Source organism: Gopherus flavomarginatus, chromosome 10, assembly GCF_025201925.1.
Source record: "Gopherus flavomarginatus isolate rGopFla2 chromosome 10, rGopFla2.mat.asm, whole genome shotgun sequence".
NCBI lineage: Eukaryota > Metazoa > Chordata > Testudines > Testudinidae > Gopherus > Gopherus flavomarginatus.
Window position 1 is genome coordinate 39,620,734 of NC_066626.1, and position 16,389 is coordinate 39,637,122.

The following is a 16,389-nucleotide window of genomic DNA, read 5'->3' on the forward strand; positions in this document are numbered from 1 at the left end:
GATTAGAGAATTGCAAATTTCAGGGCATAGAACTATTTTGGATTGAAGGAAAATTTCCCTTTAAAACATATACTGCTACTCAGTGTGTTTATGTAGGCATCCAGTAATGGGAGAGGAGGTGGCTGGAAATGACAATAGTAAAATCTGTTCAGTATTTGTTATCAGTGTATCACAGGGTACCCGTGTATTATTATTCATTAAGCTCTTGGCCAAATTTTGACTCTTGACCGCTAATAATAGAGCTTGGGAGATGGAATAATAATTTTTAATACTTGACGGTTTTTGTATAATCGAGACTACTTAGATTTGAAAAGTTAATTTGACAAGAATTTTTCCATAATGTGGCTGACAACTTCACGAGTAAGGAAGAGAAGAGTTAAAGCTACAGGAAATTTGCAGGTTTTTAAAGGTTGCGTGTGTCTTGTACAGCAGACCTGCTGTTCCCAAACTCTGGTCTATGGAGAGTTGGGTGGTCTTATTTCTATATGTGAGGGGAAACAAAAAGAAGCAAAATCTGATTGTGAGATTATTTTGTTTGAAAGATGACTAAAAGTATGTAAATTCTTCCTCTTCACTATTTTTTCATGTTGCATCATCTGCTATAGTTTCCAAAAGGGAGATTTCATGATTTTAAATGAGGGAAATGATCCATAATATGGTATCTCTATTAGAGATGAAACTTCATTGAAGCAACGGTTGATAGGTTTTCTACCACAGGTGTTCATAAATTTCAAGTAATATTAATGGCAATGCAAAAAGTTAAGGCTTGCCCTCTAAAATAGTTTGGAGTCATAAATGCACTGTAATTTTTTTCTGTTTCATCTTTTAAATTAACAGAGAAAAATGCACCAATAGCCTTCCCCAACTACTGCTAAACGAGATCACTCTTTGTTTCTTTGTTTTATAACAGCATTTTTGTGTTTAATCTTGGGTTCCTCATCTGTTCTCTGCAGTACCATTTTGCTGCTAAGAGAGAATCTGTTGTCCATTGTTGGTATTAAGATGCTGGTATGCAAGATTATATTTTTAAGATTCTAATTTTGGGCTATCTAGACTGACTTTGTCTAACCTTTTGGATTTTTGGTAATCTACATTTGAGGGGCAGGTGAACGTTTTCCCCCTAGTTTCTGTCTAGTCTGGCTAAAATAGGCAATGAGAGCAAAAGTGTTTTGAGGTGAGATCCCTTGTTCGAGCAAATACACAAGCACCAGTGTGTGCTCTTATATTTACACCCACTGTAAGCACCCCTTTACACTGACAGCATGGTGTTAAAGGGCTTAAGATAAATGAGAATTGGGCATGTTGTGTGTTCATACTCATTCCTTCAAATGGTCTTCAGTTTACAAGGGTGGATTTTTTCTTTTTAATAATCCTTTTCCTCAAAGATTTGATTTTTGAACAACGGCAACTTTAGTATTAAACTTACCAGTATTTTTAAATAAGTGATTTAGAAATCATAACTTTGAGTCCACATTTAGTAACTGATAAAACTGAAACATTCCAACAGCAAGAGCAATTGAATTTTAAGAATGACATATTGGAGGAAAGAATACTAGCTGCAGTCCAACTATGTTGAGCTTGAACTGAAGTGGTACAACTTCCCTAGTGGATTTCACAAATGTGACAGTTTAGAAATACTGCACATATTAATACTCTGTATTAGCATATACAGTAGAACTAGTGCATTATGTAGTAGGACTTTGTAGTTAAAACTCAATTCACTATGTTTACTTCATTTGTTAGGTCTCCATCCTCCAGGCCCTCCTTTAGCAAGACCTATTCTTCCTCGAGAAAGGGGAGCTTTGGATAGAGTTGTTGAATACTTAGTTGGTGATGGTCCACAGAACAGGTAAAATTTTGCTAATGATATTAAGTAACAAAGCACATACACAATGAGTTGAAAGTCTGGTTTTTGTTTGTGCAGGATTAGATATTCTAGAATTCTGCTTATGTTTGTTGCTGGCTTTATATACAGTTTTCCTAATGAAGTGGTTCTCCAATGCGTCACTGGAACTCTTTTACCCCATTCTCAGGAGCGTAAACTCTAGCACGAGCAGTTTTAAAATGATAGTGCTCTAGTGAAAAAGAAAAGCCTTATTGAAGTATGAGTGGGAGAATGGATTAAACTATCACCTAAAAACATCTGAGATTCTTAATTTCTTTTCATATGTCATCTTTTTAATTGCTTATAACTAATTGCCTGCTGAACTGTCCCAAACCCACTTGAGCTGGCCTGCGAACTCTGTTAGAGGAGCTATTAATCAGATCATTGTATTTCACCATAAAAGTTGAATTACCAGTATTTTTGGTGTTACTTCTATTGAGTCTAGTATGAAACAGTGAGATGCTTAATTTGCAGCTATGTGACAGGTTACGCGCTAGCCATCTTGGTGTAATTCTTCAGATGATGATTAAAAACTTGTCTTTTTCTGATGTATAAGTGAAGAGACCCTGCTAATCAGTACATTTTTCATAAATGGATTGGGCATTACTTGTTAATAATATTTTAAATATATTAAAAGTTGCTCAGCTTAAATACTATACAGCAGTTCCGTTGTCTCAATACCTAGCTTCAACTTAACACCTGTATTTTTACTCTTTTTTTTTTCTTTTTTTTCTTTTTAGGTATGCCCTTATATGTCAACAGTGTTTTTCTCATAATGGTATGGCTCTGAAGGAGGAATTTGAATACATTGGTAAGAACTAACTTGCATAGTCTGTTCTTTTAAAAAAAAAAATTACTTTTCAAATATAAGTTTTGTACTTTATTAGAGACTGTTACAGCACTGTAACATTTTGATTCTAGTTAAGTACTTAGTACAAGCTAAGAAATGCCACTTATGGTAATTTACGATTCAGTAGCTTTGGATACATTTTAAGTTTTAAAAAAGTACTTTATTACAACTTTCAGGCCGAGGATATTGTGTGTGTAAAACTATTCAGGAGGAATAAGCCTCTTCTAAAACATCCTTGAGAATCACTACAGGCTATGAATAGTGCTCAGAAGGGTTTTATAGCTAAAAACTATCGGACATTAAAGTGTTTCGCTTTACCAGAACTTAAAGAAAATCTTGTTTTGGCAAGAAGATCTCAGGGAGGCATCAAAACAGGAGTAGGAACAAGCCTTGGAGGTTATATGTCAATTTATGGCTGACAATAACTTAAGACAGACACAGTTCTTTACTGAACAAGATGAGGTACAAAAGAGGCAAAATAAAACTACAGTAAGTCTGATGTGTAAGAAATAGTTTCAGACATTTTATCTTTTCTTTCCACGGTGCATGGGGGCCTGTCTCTCTGGGAGAAAATATACAGCACAATAGGCAACAATTACTTTGTTTCTGATTGATATTACAGCATGCATGCTATGTATCAGTCTGAGCAACAAACAGTCAATGTGCAAGAAAGGGACTTTTGTTTGGTCTTTTGTAAAAGTGTATTTTAAATTATTGGACAGCATTTCATGTTTTTCCAACACAAATGTGGTGTTCCTTACTAAATGCCACAAGAGCAGGTTATTTTTCAAGTAATAATGTAGTCTTCCATCGAGTTTGATGGATGAGCTCCATTTAAGGAATGTAGACGTACACAAATAATTTTTCAAAGTGGTAGCAAGTTGGCTGTAATTCTCTCATCCTTTTTGGTCATTTTGTCTGCTGGTGCAGATGGTCGGTCAAACAAAGATGCAGCACTTTGTGAAGTGCAGGAGAAATAATTGAGACAATCATATGCAGATCCCATTGATGGCCAAAGTGACCAGGGCCTAGAGCCTGGGCTGTGCCAGTTTCACTTGCTAAGGTCACTGCAGCCTGAAGAAGAGTGGCTGCTCCGCCAAAGTCTGTGGGCTATGACTGGCTAGCTCCAGTTTTAATACAGAGTATGTCTTTTCCTAGACAAGCTGCCTACTGGGGCTAGGAGTCTTGTCTACTCCAGCAGCAGACTGCTTTTTGTCTGGTCCCTAGTCTTTGACCTGGCTGGCTGGAGTGGTCCTACCAGAAGTTAAACTCCTGCTAGCATAGCTCTCCAGGTCATGAGAACTCTCAAGTCTTCCCACCACATCAAGGTGTAGCCCTTGGGGAAGGAAATGACTGAGTAGTAATTGACAGAATAATTTAAAGGCAATGGATATCCATACTGGACTATTAAAAACAACAACAAAAAAACCTCAAAAGAATGGTCTTGTATTATAAATCTTTAAGTATACTTTTCTTCCATACACAATCTGTCAGCGACTCCAAATCACAGATAAAAAGATTCAGTGTATGCATTTGGCAATACTTTGTGTATCATGAGGTGCATGTTTTGTTGATGTTTGTGGCAGCCCTAGTAATGCTTACCAGAAGTGTTCACAAGTAGCAGCAGCAGAGGTGAAAGGGAACATGCTTTCAACTGTGCACAGAGGAAAATGGGATAAGTATAGAGGGGCCCAAGTAGGTTCGGTGGTGATGCTCTTAGGCCTGAAGTTGGAAGACATGCTACATAGCTTTATGAACCATTTTTTTAACACTATTTTTTTTAATTTAAAAACAAAAGTCCTTTAGTGTCTTAATATTGTCACGCTGCTTTATTTTTTGGAAACTCAAAGTTTTATTTCTTGGGAAATATGTATCTGAATACTAGTATGTTGAGACTTGAAGTCAGCTTAGTGAGACTATTATTGTGTATGCTTTTGTAAACCTGTGTGCAGCATTTAGGTGTGCATACTGCTTTTTCCTGAATCCTGCAAGAAAAACTAGACCGCAAGCACCACGACTCCCAGACTTCAGTTGTGAAAAGAGGCCGCCAACAGAATTGCCGACTACGGTTGGACCTTTGCATTCTGAAGGGGTAAAACTACAAGAGAATCCACCAGGGGAAGGTGTGTACTAATCTATGAAGCTTGCCATTATTAATTTTCACTGAAATCCTTTTGTCATTGCTCTTCTTGGTTCAGCCTTTTTTCCTTAAAGTGCAGCGGTTTTTAAAGCATTCTGACTTTTTTGTTCTCCTGTAGTGTGTGTATTTTGTATTGTTTGTTCCTTAGTGTTTGTAGTTTACTCTTCATCTGCATTGCTGAAAGGTTTTTAGCCATACAACTCCTTAAAATTCAGTCTTACTTCACTCATGTCTGGCAAGTTTATTTTCCCTTTGAAAATACTGCCTAATGAAATCCCTGTTTTTTAAATCATTGATAAACAAATAGCAAACCTAAACTGTATATTATGTGCATAGTTAACACAAGTTAACAAGTCCCTAAGTGGTTAAATTTCACTGTTTTTTCAGCAGGTCATTTGGTTGAGGTGGGTTGAAATTCCTGCCTTTGTTCCTTAAGTTAGTTTTGCTATTTTCCCTAGGGCAGGAAAATCTAGTAAAACTGCCTTGCTTAAAATCAAGAGTTCAAAGACAAATTGTCAATTTTAATTTAACAAAGTTCCTTTTGAGAAGTTTTATAGTCTGCAAATACAGTAAGTGTCTAGTGTTCAGCCAACGAGAAGATGCAATGTTTTCAGGAGAGTTTAGAAAATAGTTGTAATTAAAACCAAAGAATCTTCAGTTAGTAAGTAATCAAAGTCAAGTCTATAGAGGTATGGATTTCTTACAGTTCGGTTCAAACCAGACAAGTTCTAAAGCATGCAGGGCTGGGGAGTTCGGAGCAATTCATGTCACTATGTGATTAGCTGAAGAGGTTTAAAAGGCAGTTGACTACAGGAAATAGTTCTAGTAGTTTAACAAATAAAATTCCGTTCCGTTGTAATCTTTTCATGTTGGGGACAGAGTGGCATTGTCTTTCACTTTGTATGTGGCATGAAGAGGCAGGGTGATCATCTTTGCCATTGCACAGAGGACAGATTAATAAATGTGGGGTTTTTTTGTAGTGGTGTATTAAGATCATTAATGGCTTAAACTGGTAAAAAATGCACACAATTAGTGTCTAATTACTTGCTAATAGTGCCCCGAGTTCTCTAAAAATACCACTTGTACAGAATTCTCATTACTGATGTCTCCTGCCTCAGCATGAGTCATGTGAGAAACTGCCTCTAGGTCTTGAGAAATTTGATCCAGTGAGGCACCTGCAGGCTGGCTTGAGAGCTCTAACTAGTATGCTCCAACTTCAGGTACCTCAGGGTATGTCTACACTGCAAAGGAAAACCTGAAGCATGGAGTCTGAGTTCAGGTCAATTGATTCGGGCTCCTCGGCTTTGGAGTGTGGGGCTAAAAATAGAGGTATAGACATCCCATTCGAGCTGGGACACAGGGTCTACCACCATCCACCCTCTCTGACTTCCAGAACCAGGGCTCCAGCCTGAGTGGGGATGTCTACACTGCCACAGCCTGAGCCAATTGACCTGGGCTCTGAGATTTGGCACTATGAGTGTTTCTTCACAGTGTAGACATAACCTTATTAGAGGCTCCAGAACATTCCAGACAGTTCCTTTCTGATTGGTCAGCGAAGGAGCTGCTCACTGGCTCTGATGTGGGAGTGCCTCTTGCTGCTTTAGCCCTTATTCAGGTCCTTGTTATGTTCTCCAGTTTCTAGTCAATCCTACTTAATCATAAAGTCATAGAAATGCACGGCTGGAAGAAACCTTGAGTTGAGGCAGGACCAAGAAAACCTACAGTGTCCCTGACGGGTGTTTATCCAACTTGTTCTTAAAAATGATGGGGATTTCCCATGCTCCCTTGGTAACCTCTTCCAGAACTTAGCTACACTTATAGTTAGAAAGGGTTTTCTAACATCTAATTTAAATCTCCCTTACTACAGATTAAGCTGAAGAGGGGACAGAGAGTAGACATGGAGAACAATTGGATAGACTCATAGACTTTAAGGTCAGAAGGGACCATTATGATCATCTAATCTGACCTCCTGCACAATGCAGGCCACAGAATCTCACCCATCCATTCCTGTAACAAACCCTTACCCTATGTCTGAGTTACTGAAGTCCTCAAATTGTGGTTTGAAGACCTCAAGCCTCATGTTGCAGAGAGAGCCAAAAAAACCTCCAGGGCCTCTGCAAATCTGACCTGGAGGAAAATTCCTTCCTGACCCCTAATATGGCAGTCAGTTAAACCCTGAGCATGTGGGCAAGATTCACCAGTCAGCACCCAGGAAAGAATTCTCTGTAGTAACTCAGATCCCACCCCATCTAACATCCCATCACAGACCACTGGACATACTTACCTGCTGATAATCAAAGATCAGTTGCCAAAATTAGGCTATCCCATCATACCATCCCCTCCATAAACTTATCAGGCTTAGTCATAAAGCCAGATATGTCTTTTGACCCCACTACTCCCCTTGGAAGGCTGTTCCAGAACTTCACTCCTCTAATGGTTAGGAACCTTCATCTTATTTATAATAGTCCTTATATTTGAAGACTGTTGTTAGAACCTCCTTCAGTCTTCTTTTCTCGAGCCAAACTTGCCAAATTTTTGTAACCTTTTTGCATTGGTCAGGTTAGGCTTCAGCCCGGGCTCAAGCATGGTCTTAACGTTGCAGTGTAGATGAACTCTAAGGAAAGCGTAGGCCTTCTACTTAACAGGGAAGGAGAGCTAATAACTGGTAACATCAAAAAGGCTGAAGTGTTTAATGCCTATTTTGCTTCAGCATTCACTAATAAGGGTAACTGTGGCCAGATGCTTACCAATTAACATTAACAACAAGGAGGAAAAAAACACATGCAATTTGTCCATCTCTTCACTTTGTGTAGGATACTTTTTTGATTTTTCATATAATTAAAGAGTGCCTGATGGAGCCATATTGGCTTTATTAGTCTTCCTAGCTTTCCTACCTTTTAATCTCTTTAGCCAAGAGGTTTCAGGCTCAATCCTTAGTTGCACCCAATAAACTCTGGATGCAGCAAAGTGAAGGAACTCCAAAGTAGCTGTTTACAGCTCCCTCTTGCTCTTGAAGCGGACTGTAACTGTCCCAAGTACAGATTAGAGCAGCTCAGGGTGTAGTTGCTCTTATCTGTGAACTCAATCTTCAAAGAGGGAAAATCTTGCTGGTGAAGCAAACTGTCTTTAAAGATAGTACCTTGTAATTCTGCTTCTCTGAAAAGTATTTTTTCTTTGCATTTTCTCAGGTATGTTACATTAATATTCCCTGTATTATACTGAAATGTATTAAATATGGATCATCTTTCAATTGATTTTTTTGATCATGAAAGTCATGATGGCCATCAGTTTGGTTTTACTAGTGTGATCTTGAGTTATATTAGTTAAACATTGAGTTCGTTCTTGAACACAGACTCAGATCTTCCTGCTGCTATTGCACATAAAATTGTAAAGTATCCCTCCTTGTATTAACCATGTCTTATTTTCCAAAGTTCTCTATGTGTAGAATGCAGATAATCAGGGAAGTCATTGATATAATTGAAAAAGGATTAAGGTGTTCTAAAACCAAACATGCAATCCAGATTGTCAATAAGTTAATTGTCAATAAGTGAAGTATGAAAGTATAATATATGTGCACCGTACTAAATTTTTAAAACAGGCTGGGATTTACAGAAGAAAGGAGTTAGGTTCCCAACACCCACTATTACTGGAATGTGGGCATCTAATTTGCTTATCTTCTGACATAATATACTAGATAAATACTGTACCTACTGTCTTTTAATACATTATAATGTATAAAACAAAATATTAATTCTCTAACTGTACTAGCCAAAAGAAAATGTTTTCTTGTATCCATATTAGATGGTTCACTATAGGTTGATGCTAATTTGTAATTTTGTCATTATGCACAAACTGACCATGACTTGATTCAAGGCATTTTGTTTGAGCAGCCCTGTCTTGTGAAAATAATACTCTCAATCTGTCAAAAAGCATTTTCAATAAGCCATTTTTTTGGTCAGATCTAATTTATAGCATAAACTCTGCTTACAGGTAGTTTTAACCCATACTTGTTTTAAAGGGTTTAATTAATGTGACTCTGTAAACTTAAACTACTAAGCTTTCCTTTTAATGAGGTATAAACTGTAAGCAAGGCTTTTACAGATCAGCTATTAAGATGGTTCTGTCCTGGCAAAAAATGGCATATTTAATTATAATTACAACAGATGTTGGCAACAGGAAAGTAACTTCTACCAAAATGTTGGCACCATTCAGAAACATGATTTGGATCAGTAACCTTGTTAAACCATAGCCTTGGAGTAAGGCTAATGTCATTACCAACATAGCAAAACCACAGTCACATGGGCAAAATGACTAACCACCTTCAGTAAAGATGACCAGGTCCAAGTATTCACTAGTCTACTGCATAATCTTTTATGGTCACAGACATAGGAGGATGGAGTTAAAGTACCTGTTGACACTGAAACACTAAGGTGATTGCTCTTCTTTTCTCCATGAAATTGCTTCTGCAGATCTCAACTCGATAGAGATTAGCCAGCAGAGATGTTTCTGAGGAAAACTAGTTGAGCAAATTGCTCTCACATGCCTACCATCTTATCTTGCAGTTGAATCAAAAGACTAGTGCTTAGTAAATGTTTGAATTGAACTCCAAATGGCAGCCTCAATATATCTCAGTAATTGAGTAATTCATTAGGGAAACCATGGTAGCTCTCTTCCCTCTAGTAGATTAAAACCTGAGTCATTTTAGTACTAAATCTCCAACAGAAAAGAAGCTACAGAGCACAGTTTTATCCATTTTGCTCATCTGGTTTCATTTGAAGACTGAGCACAGAGTGCTTTAAAGTAATCATGTGTAGTCTTCTCTTTTTCCTGTCAGTTGGGATCAGCAGCTGTTGTTCTGTGTCTCCAAATGTTCCTTTTGAGTGCATCATATTTAGTCCCTGTTAGAAAAAGCCAAATCCTGACGCTGAAAATATTTGATAACCAAAAATAGAGCATTATATCAATTAAAAATGTAGAAAGGCAGCAATGTGACAAATCTTGAAAGATCTGTGGCTCTGATTTACTTGACCTTGAGCAACTGGGATTTCAACTTGAGCGTGGCACAGAATGCTTTATTGCATTGACAACCACCTGATGCAAACAGATCAGGTGTTCATTGTAAGATAGGCCTCAATCTGCTTTTCAGTACCTTAAATCATGAGGTGATGATGAACATGCCCAGGATCTCTGGAGGGAATGGACAGGGCTGCATTTCATAGCCTTAGTTTGTTTGTTCTTGATAGATAGTATTGGATTTGCTCTTAACCTCCCCCCCTCCCACCAAGTGCTGTCATCGTATACCACAAGGATCTACTTTCTCATCTAGGGTGACCAGACAGCAAGTTTGAAAAATCGGGACAGGAGGTAGGGGGGTAATAGGTTTCTATATAAGAAAAAGCCTCAAATATTGGGACTGTCCCTATAAAATTGGGACATCTGGTCACCCCATTCTCATCCCTCTTATTCATTGCATATATGAGGCTGCTAGAGTTAGTGACACCCAACTTTGTATTTCACCAATCCAGGGAGTGCAATTCAGTGTTTTTCCTAGTGTCTGGGTGCAGTGCGAGTGTGCTGATTGAGACTCAGTCCTGAGAAGACTCAGGTGGTAATGGTAAGTTGCAATAAGGAAGCAGACAAGCTGGCGGAAGTAATCAGTACCCCTGATTGAGTGTGAATCTACAAAACTTGTAACCAAGGTTTGTAGTTTGGTGGTCTGATTAGATTACCAGCGGCTTTTGGATGATCAACTAGTGGCAGTGATAAGGGTTTTTTTTTCCTCTCTGTATTTGATCAAGAGATAGAAGTCCTCTCTCTGATGCTGACCTTGTCCTTTGTTTCATGTTTTTGTCACCTGTACTACACCTCTACCCCGATATAACATGGTAAAGCAGCGCTCCGTGGGGACGGGGCTGCGCGCTCCGGCGGACCAAAGCAAGTTCAATATAACGTGGTTTCACCTATGATGCATTAAGATTTATTTTGGCTCCTGAGAACAGCGCTATATTGGGGTGGAGGTGTACTGTAATGTGCTCTTCAAGGTGGTCATACTTAACGTTTGTTTGGAAGCTGAAACTAGTGCATGGTTCATCAGCATGCTTCATAAGTGTGGTATCTCGTGGCGAACACATGACACCTGTACTCCGGTATCTGCACTGGATGCCTATTGGCTTCGAGGCAGAGTTTATGGTGTTTGTTTTGACCTATAAGGACCTAAACCAAAATGGCGAAGGACTTTCCTGTCTCCTTATACCATACTGCCACAATTTGAGATCTGCTTAGGTACTCAATTTGAACCTTTAGAGAACAGGCTGCTGGCAAGGCATTCTCTGAAGTCCTTTGGGAAAGCATCCGCCTCTCAACCCTGCCGGTACACAGCTTCATTCTAAAATAACTCAGATCTGACCCAAGCATCCTACAAAGTTCCTCTGAGTTGATATTTGGGTAGAGCTGTGATTGTAGGATTTTTGTTTGGCCGATAATATGTAATATGCTGACTAGTGACTGGTGTGTGGAAGAATTCTGCTATTTTGATTTTCTTTTTATAATTGGCTTTTGTATTGTACTTTTAGCTGATGGTAAAGGCACCCGTAGCCCCAGGTGGACAGTCTTTTAAATTTGAGTTTTTAAATAAAACAAAATTGAGTCATTTTAACAACAGAGATCTAATCTCCTCTCCCCAAGGAAATCATGTCTTGGAAGAAACAGTGGAAGCAAAATACATTGATTTATGTAGAAGTTTCTGACCACCTTGGATACAAAAATGTGTCTTGAGGATTTAAAGCCATGTTGTCTTTAGGAAAAATAGTGTAAGGCTGAAGAAGAACCCAGTAATCTTAGTAGTATTGTTAATGTGTCTGAAAGAAACATGTAAAATTAATGAGAACCGTACAAGTGTTCCAAGGGTTGATAGGATTATAAATTGGGAGATGAAAATGAGTCAGTTTACTAAGGGATGGGAGAAAGCAGATAAGCCATACTAGCTGCTGAGAAGCTGTCCTAAACTTCCGTTTTTCACTGTTTTTTCCATTTTCAGTGCTCAAAAATGGGACAGAGACCTTTTTCTCTGAAGACAGTTGGAGTAAAACTTCTGCCCCAATAAAGCTTTGGCTCTAGTTCCATGGCTTCTGTCTGACAGGGACATGAGTTATCCATTAGAAACTTGTTATAAGAAGGATCCCGGAAAGGAGATTAGGTTTTGATGTGCCATTAACTCAGTATAAACTTTAACTTCCAAGACCTATCTATCAAAGATGATTATAGTGCTGGAAAATATTGGAACAAATCCAGAAAGGTAGAGAAAGTCGAGGAGTTTCATATGAGCTCTAGGTCCCCTATCCTATCTTAGGATGGAAATTTTTTTTCCTTAGAGATTTTGTTGCTTTTCTTACATATCAAAAGTGGAATAAAAACCATTCAATTCAAAAATCTGTATACACGCCCACACATGGGCACATCCCATACAATTCACTGCCAAAGTTCAGAAATCCTGCCTCACTGCAAAGGGGACCATGGTTTGGGTATCTGATGTTTCGAGATCGCGAAGACTATCTTCCATGAAGTGACTGCTAGAAACAAAAAGATGCTCAATCAAAGTGTGTGTTTTTTTTTTTTTTTAATGGCAGTTAGGGCAGGCCAGGAGATCGGCCAATGTGGCAGATGATCTGATATCTTTTTTTTTTTCCAGACTCATCTATTTTACCTGTTTTTTTTTTTTTAAAAAAAAGTCCTACCCTTCAAAAGAGAGATTCAGAAATGTAGACTGAAGTTCAGCAGACCACCATGCATGTCTCTAAAACTGCTGACCCCATTATTTGGCTACCCACCAGATGCTCTAGAAGAATAGACACTGGTTCAAATGTCAGATGTTTTTTGAGATACTTTGCAACAGAGACATAACTACTATAGGGGAATAAATCTAGCTTGGTTTGAATGACAGCTCAGAATGACTGATCAAGAAACTGGATCTGAAAGCAAAATTTGTTGGCAAAGAATCGACTTGTCTCTTAACCAGTTAGGCTTAACATCCCCTCTAGCTCTGTAAGAGAATAGCACTATGGCACCATTTCTTAAACTCGTAAGTTATTTTCTTTGGAAGAATAGCATTTCTGCCCCCAGATGTCTTATGTGCTTTTTTTCTTCAAACCTCCTGACATTGGTACAGAGGACTGAGGAGATGAATCAGCTTTTCTTGGATTCAATTACTTCTAATATGACTCTTTCAGAGTAAAAATGTCCTAAGTTGTTGACCCTTTCACTCAGTTCAGTCTGAATTGCTGAGGAGCTCTCATCTACCTCTTTGGCAGAACTGTAGAGGGCATATGGATGCAATTGCTGTGTAAATGTTAGGCTTTCTCCCTCAAGAAAAACTAAAATGCATGTATTCCTTCCTTCCTCATGATATAAAAGCCATGCACATGGAATACCTGTGAGACAAATATCCCTCAGGCAGGTATTTGAGACACTGGAAAGTGCATACTTCACTAGTGCACATTTCTAAAAGTCAGATTATTTCACTGGGTCTGCTACAGTGGAGAAGAAAACCTAGCCTTTGAGAAAATTCATATAAAGATCAAAAACTTGAAGTTACTTTAAGACCTTTGGTTGCTAAGCTATCCTGCATTGTACCAAGAATATTAAAAATAACAATGAGTTTGCCCAATGCCAAAGAGCAGATGAAGTTTCTGAGATCACTTCTGTCAGTGGAAGGAACAACTAAAGAAATGATTAGAGGGTTGGGGTATGTGTTAGTGTTATGCCTCTGTTTCAGAATGTTTCCAAACTAGGTGACGCATGCACTGCCCTTCATCCTTTTACTACTAGTAAAAGTTCTGTAGTTTGCAAGTCAGGGTATGAGACACTTTAAAGCTGGGAGCTGAAGAGCTGATTTAACCCAGTAATCCTTATTTAACCGGTGGCTGGTTCTTCAGAACATTTAAAATTCACTTAGTAAAGAGACTCCATACAGCTCCCCAAAATGTGCACTTTGGTAGTATGAGGTTTGCCAGTCGATCTAAATGTGACACCATGGAGCTGACTACATGACACAATGCTGATGTCACGTGGTCTATAAAACTGAAACCTGGCATTCTGCGTTGAAAATAGACATTTTTGCTTTGTGTGTAACTAGATGAAAACTTTCAAATATTACCTTCCTGTGTCACACTTCACCCTTGGTGAGTAAGACACATGCATCCCCGGACTCTAACTATTTGGATGACCTATATTATTTAGCGTGAAATACTGTTAATACCAGATAAAGCACAGTACAATGCAGAAAAGCTTGTGTATACAGTAACTTGTTCACATATCTTTTATGTATATCCCTGAACTGTAATTCTGCTGCTCCATTCTTGTCATACAGAATTGATATCCTGTGGAGTTCTAGGTTGAATTGAATTAAATAAACTTGTTTCACTTTTGATAACCCAAGTTTTCAGAGAATTTTTGAATTTGAAACCATTTAATCATATACAGATTTTTCTAGTTCAGAAAGGGTTAAATTCCCTTACTTCTAAGCCTTTGTGAACAGAGTTATGAAAAGCCAGAATTCTTGAAATTCTGCTGCTAGTGCTGCTAGGATTCCTTGAGTGTAGAATTACAGGTGGCTGGATGCCATCACTGCTGCAGAAGTGTTTATTAAAAAAAAAAAAAAGTCTCTTGCTTTAGAATTTGAGAGACTAGGCAATGGGTTGTTTTTCTGTTCTCTCCTTTTTCCCTCTCCTTCCTCCTGCTGTTCCTCCCCACACTCAAAATCTAAGAATCTGGTTTCATGTGTTGCTACCACAGCTTCTTAAAAAATAACTAGTTGCATGTTAGGTTGTAGGGGGATTCGTTTCCCCTTGGTATTTACTTTTTACATGATTTTCATGAACTCCCTAATAACAGATGCCTACCACCTTAGTCAAACTGTGAAATCATATTATTGTTAACTCGCTGGTTGTTGTGGGAAACATTCTGTACTGCAAAGGTAGGACAGTTGACTTCATTAGCTGATTGTGAAGAAGGCTCTGTTTACATGTTTTTGTTAAATACTAAATGCTAAGCAAGGATGTTAAGAAATGCATGGCTGTTGGAATCAGGTTTTTGTTAAGAGCGCTATAATATGGTAATGACTTTGACACATTAAAATCCATCTTAAATGGTCTATAACAGTTGTGTGGAAGGCTGATATATGTAGGTGTATTTTCGTTCAATTAAATCAATCAAGGCTAATTGCTAATACCCAAAGACTTCAAGTAAATAAGATATTTGCATTGTAATGTTTTGTCCTTTTCAATTTCATTTTCAGAGTTTTATCCCTCTATAATTACAGCTTTTCCTAACATTTAAATTGTTACTGATATCTAAATATTAGACATTTACATTAATCATAACCAATTTTTATAATGTAAAATTAAAACCTTGTATTTGCACATAAAAGCTTTAAACATCAGAGTTTGTTATATAATAGGTGGAGCTGTTATAAGACCCTGTTTTTAGTTGCATGTAACTTTTGCCAACTTTTAAGCATTTATGCTGACATTTTTTATGCATAGTGTGTCCTCAAGTTGAATATTTTTTGAAAGTTTCAGCCCAAACAGTTCAGCCCTTTGCCAGAATTATTTTTATATGATAAAAACTTTTTTACTTACCTTTTCACATTCTTGGAATCTTCTTTTGAGACCTCTGGTGTGCCCCTTTGCTTCAGTTCAGGGGCTTGAAATTTGGCGAGGGAGTGGTCTCTGTGTCAAGAATGTGCCTTTTGCGTTCCCTTTGAAAATCCACCCAAATTTGGCTGCTATAAGCTTTCGAAAAATTGCAGTTCACACATACTCAGACTTCTTGATGGAGCTGCTAAAATCTCCAGGCTACGGTGCAGCTGGGCACTGGAACTGAAAGCAGGGGAAGGGTGTCTCTCCTTTGCTTTCAGTGGCGCTCCCACCCAGCCTGGGGCCAGAGCCCATGCAGAAGAAAGGTACCTGACTTGAATGCAGAAAGGATAAGAACTGAGCAAAAAAAGGAATAGATTGGAACAAGGAGTCTGAGACAGGGACTGAGGTAAGGTATGGAAGAAAATCTGACTGGGGCAAGGAACCAGGGGGTGGATGGGGGTAAGAGAGGCAGACTAGATGAGGAGTCTGGGGACAATAATTGGGACTGGAAACCAGGGCAAGTGAGAAGGACTAGAGGCCAAGGAGGAGCAGAGAGACAGATTGAATGAGGAGCTGGGAGATGAAACAGACTGGCTGGGCCAGGAAACTGGAGTTGGGATGAGAAGCCTGAGGAGTGGAGTCTTAGACTTGTTAGGGAATGAGGCTGGGATGGTGAGATGGGTGGAGAAGAGACTAGATAGGGACTGGTTAGAGGGACAGAGCAGGAAGAGTCAAATTGGAGGGAATGTGCAGAAGCCTGTGCCTGCTAGACCACACTCCCCTCTAGAACCTGGAATGGAATCCAAGATGCCTGAATCTCCCCATTCCTTTGCTGTCAGCAAATACTTGTGAACCCCTCATCAGTGTGTCTTACCACTGT

At 38.6% G+C, this 16,389-nt stretch overlaps 1 protein-coding gene across 3 annotated transcripts in view; it reads left to right on the plus strand.

Moving 5' to 3' along the window:
• LNPK (lunapark, ER junction formation factor) overlaps positions 1–16,389 on the plus strand; it is an 88,487-nt gene that overhangs the window by 60,537 nt on the left and 11,561 nt on the right. For all 3 annotated transcript variants that reach the window (XM_050969046.1, XM_050969048.1, XM_050969047.1), the window contains 3 exons: positions 1,744–1,849; positions 2,626–2,696; positions 4,688–4,858. In XM_050969046.1, coding sequence (XP_050825003.1) covers positions 1,744–1,849; positions 2,626–2,696; positions 4,688–4,858 — 348 coding nt within the window. The remainder of the gene's footprint in view (positions 1–1,743; positions 1,850–2,625; positions 2,697–4,687; positions 4,859–16,389) is intronic.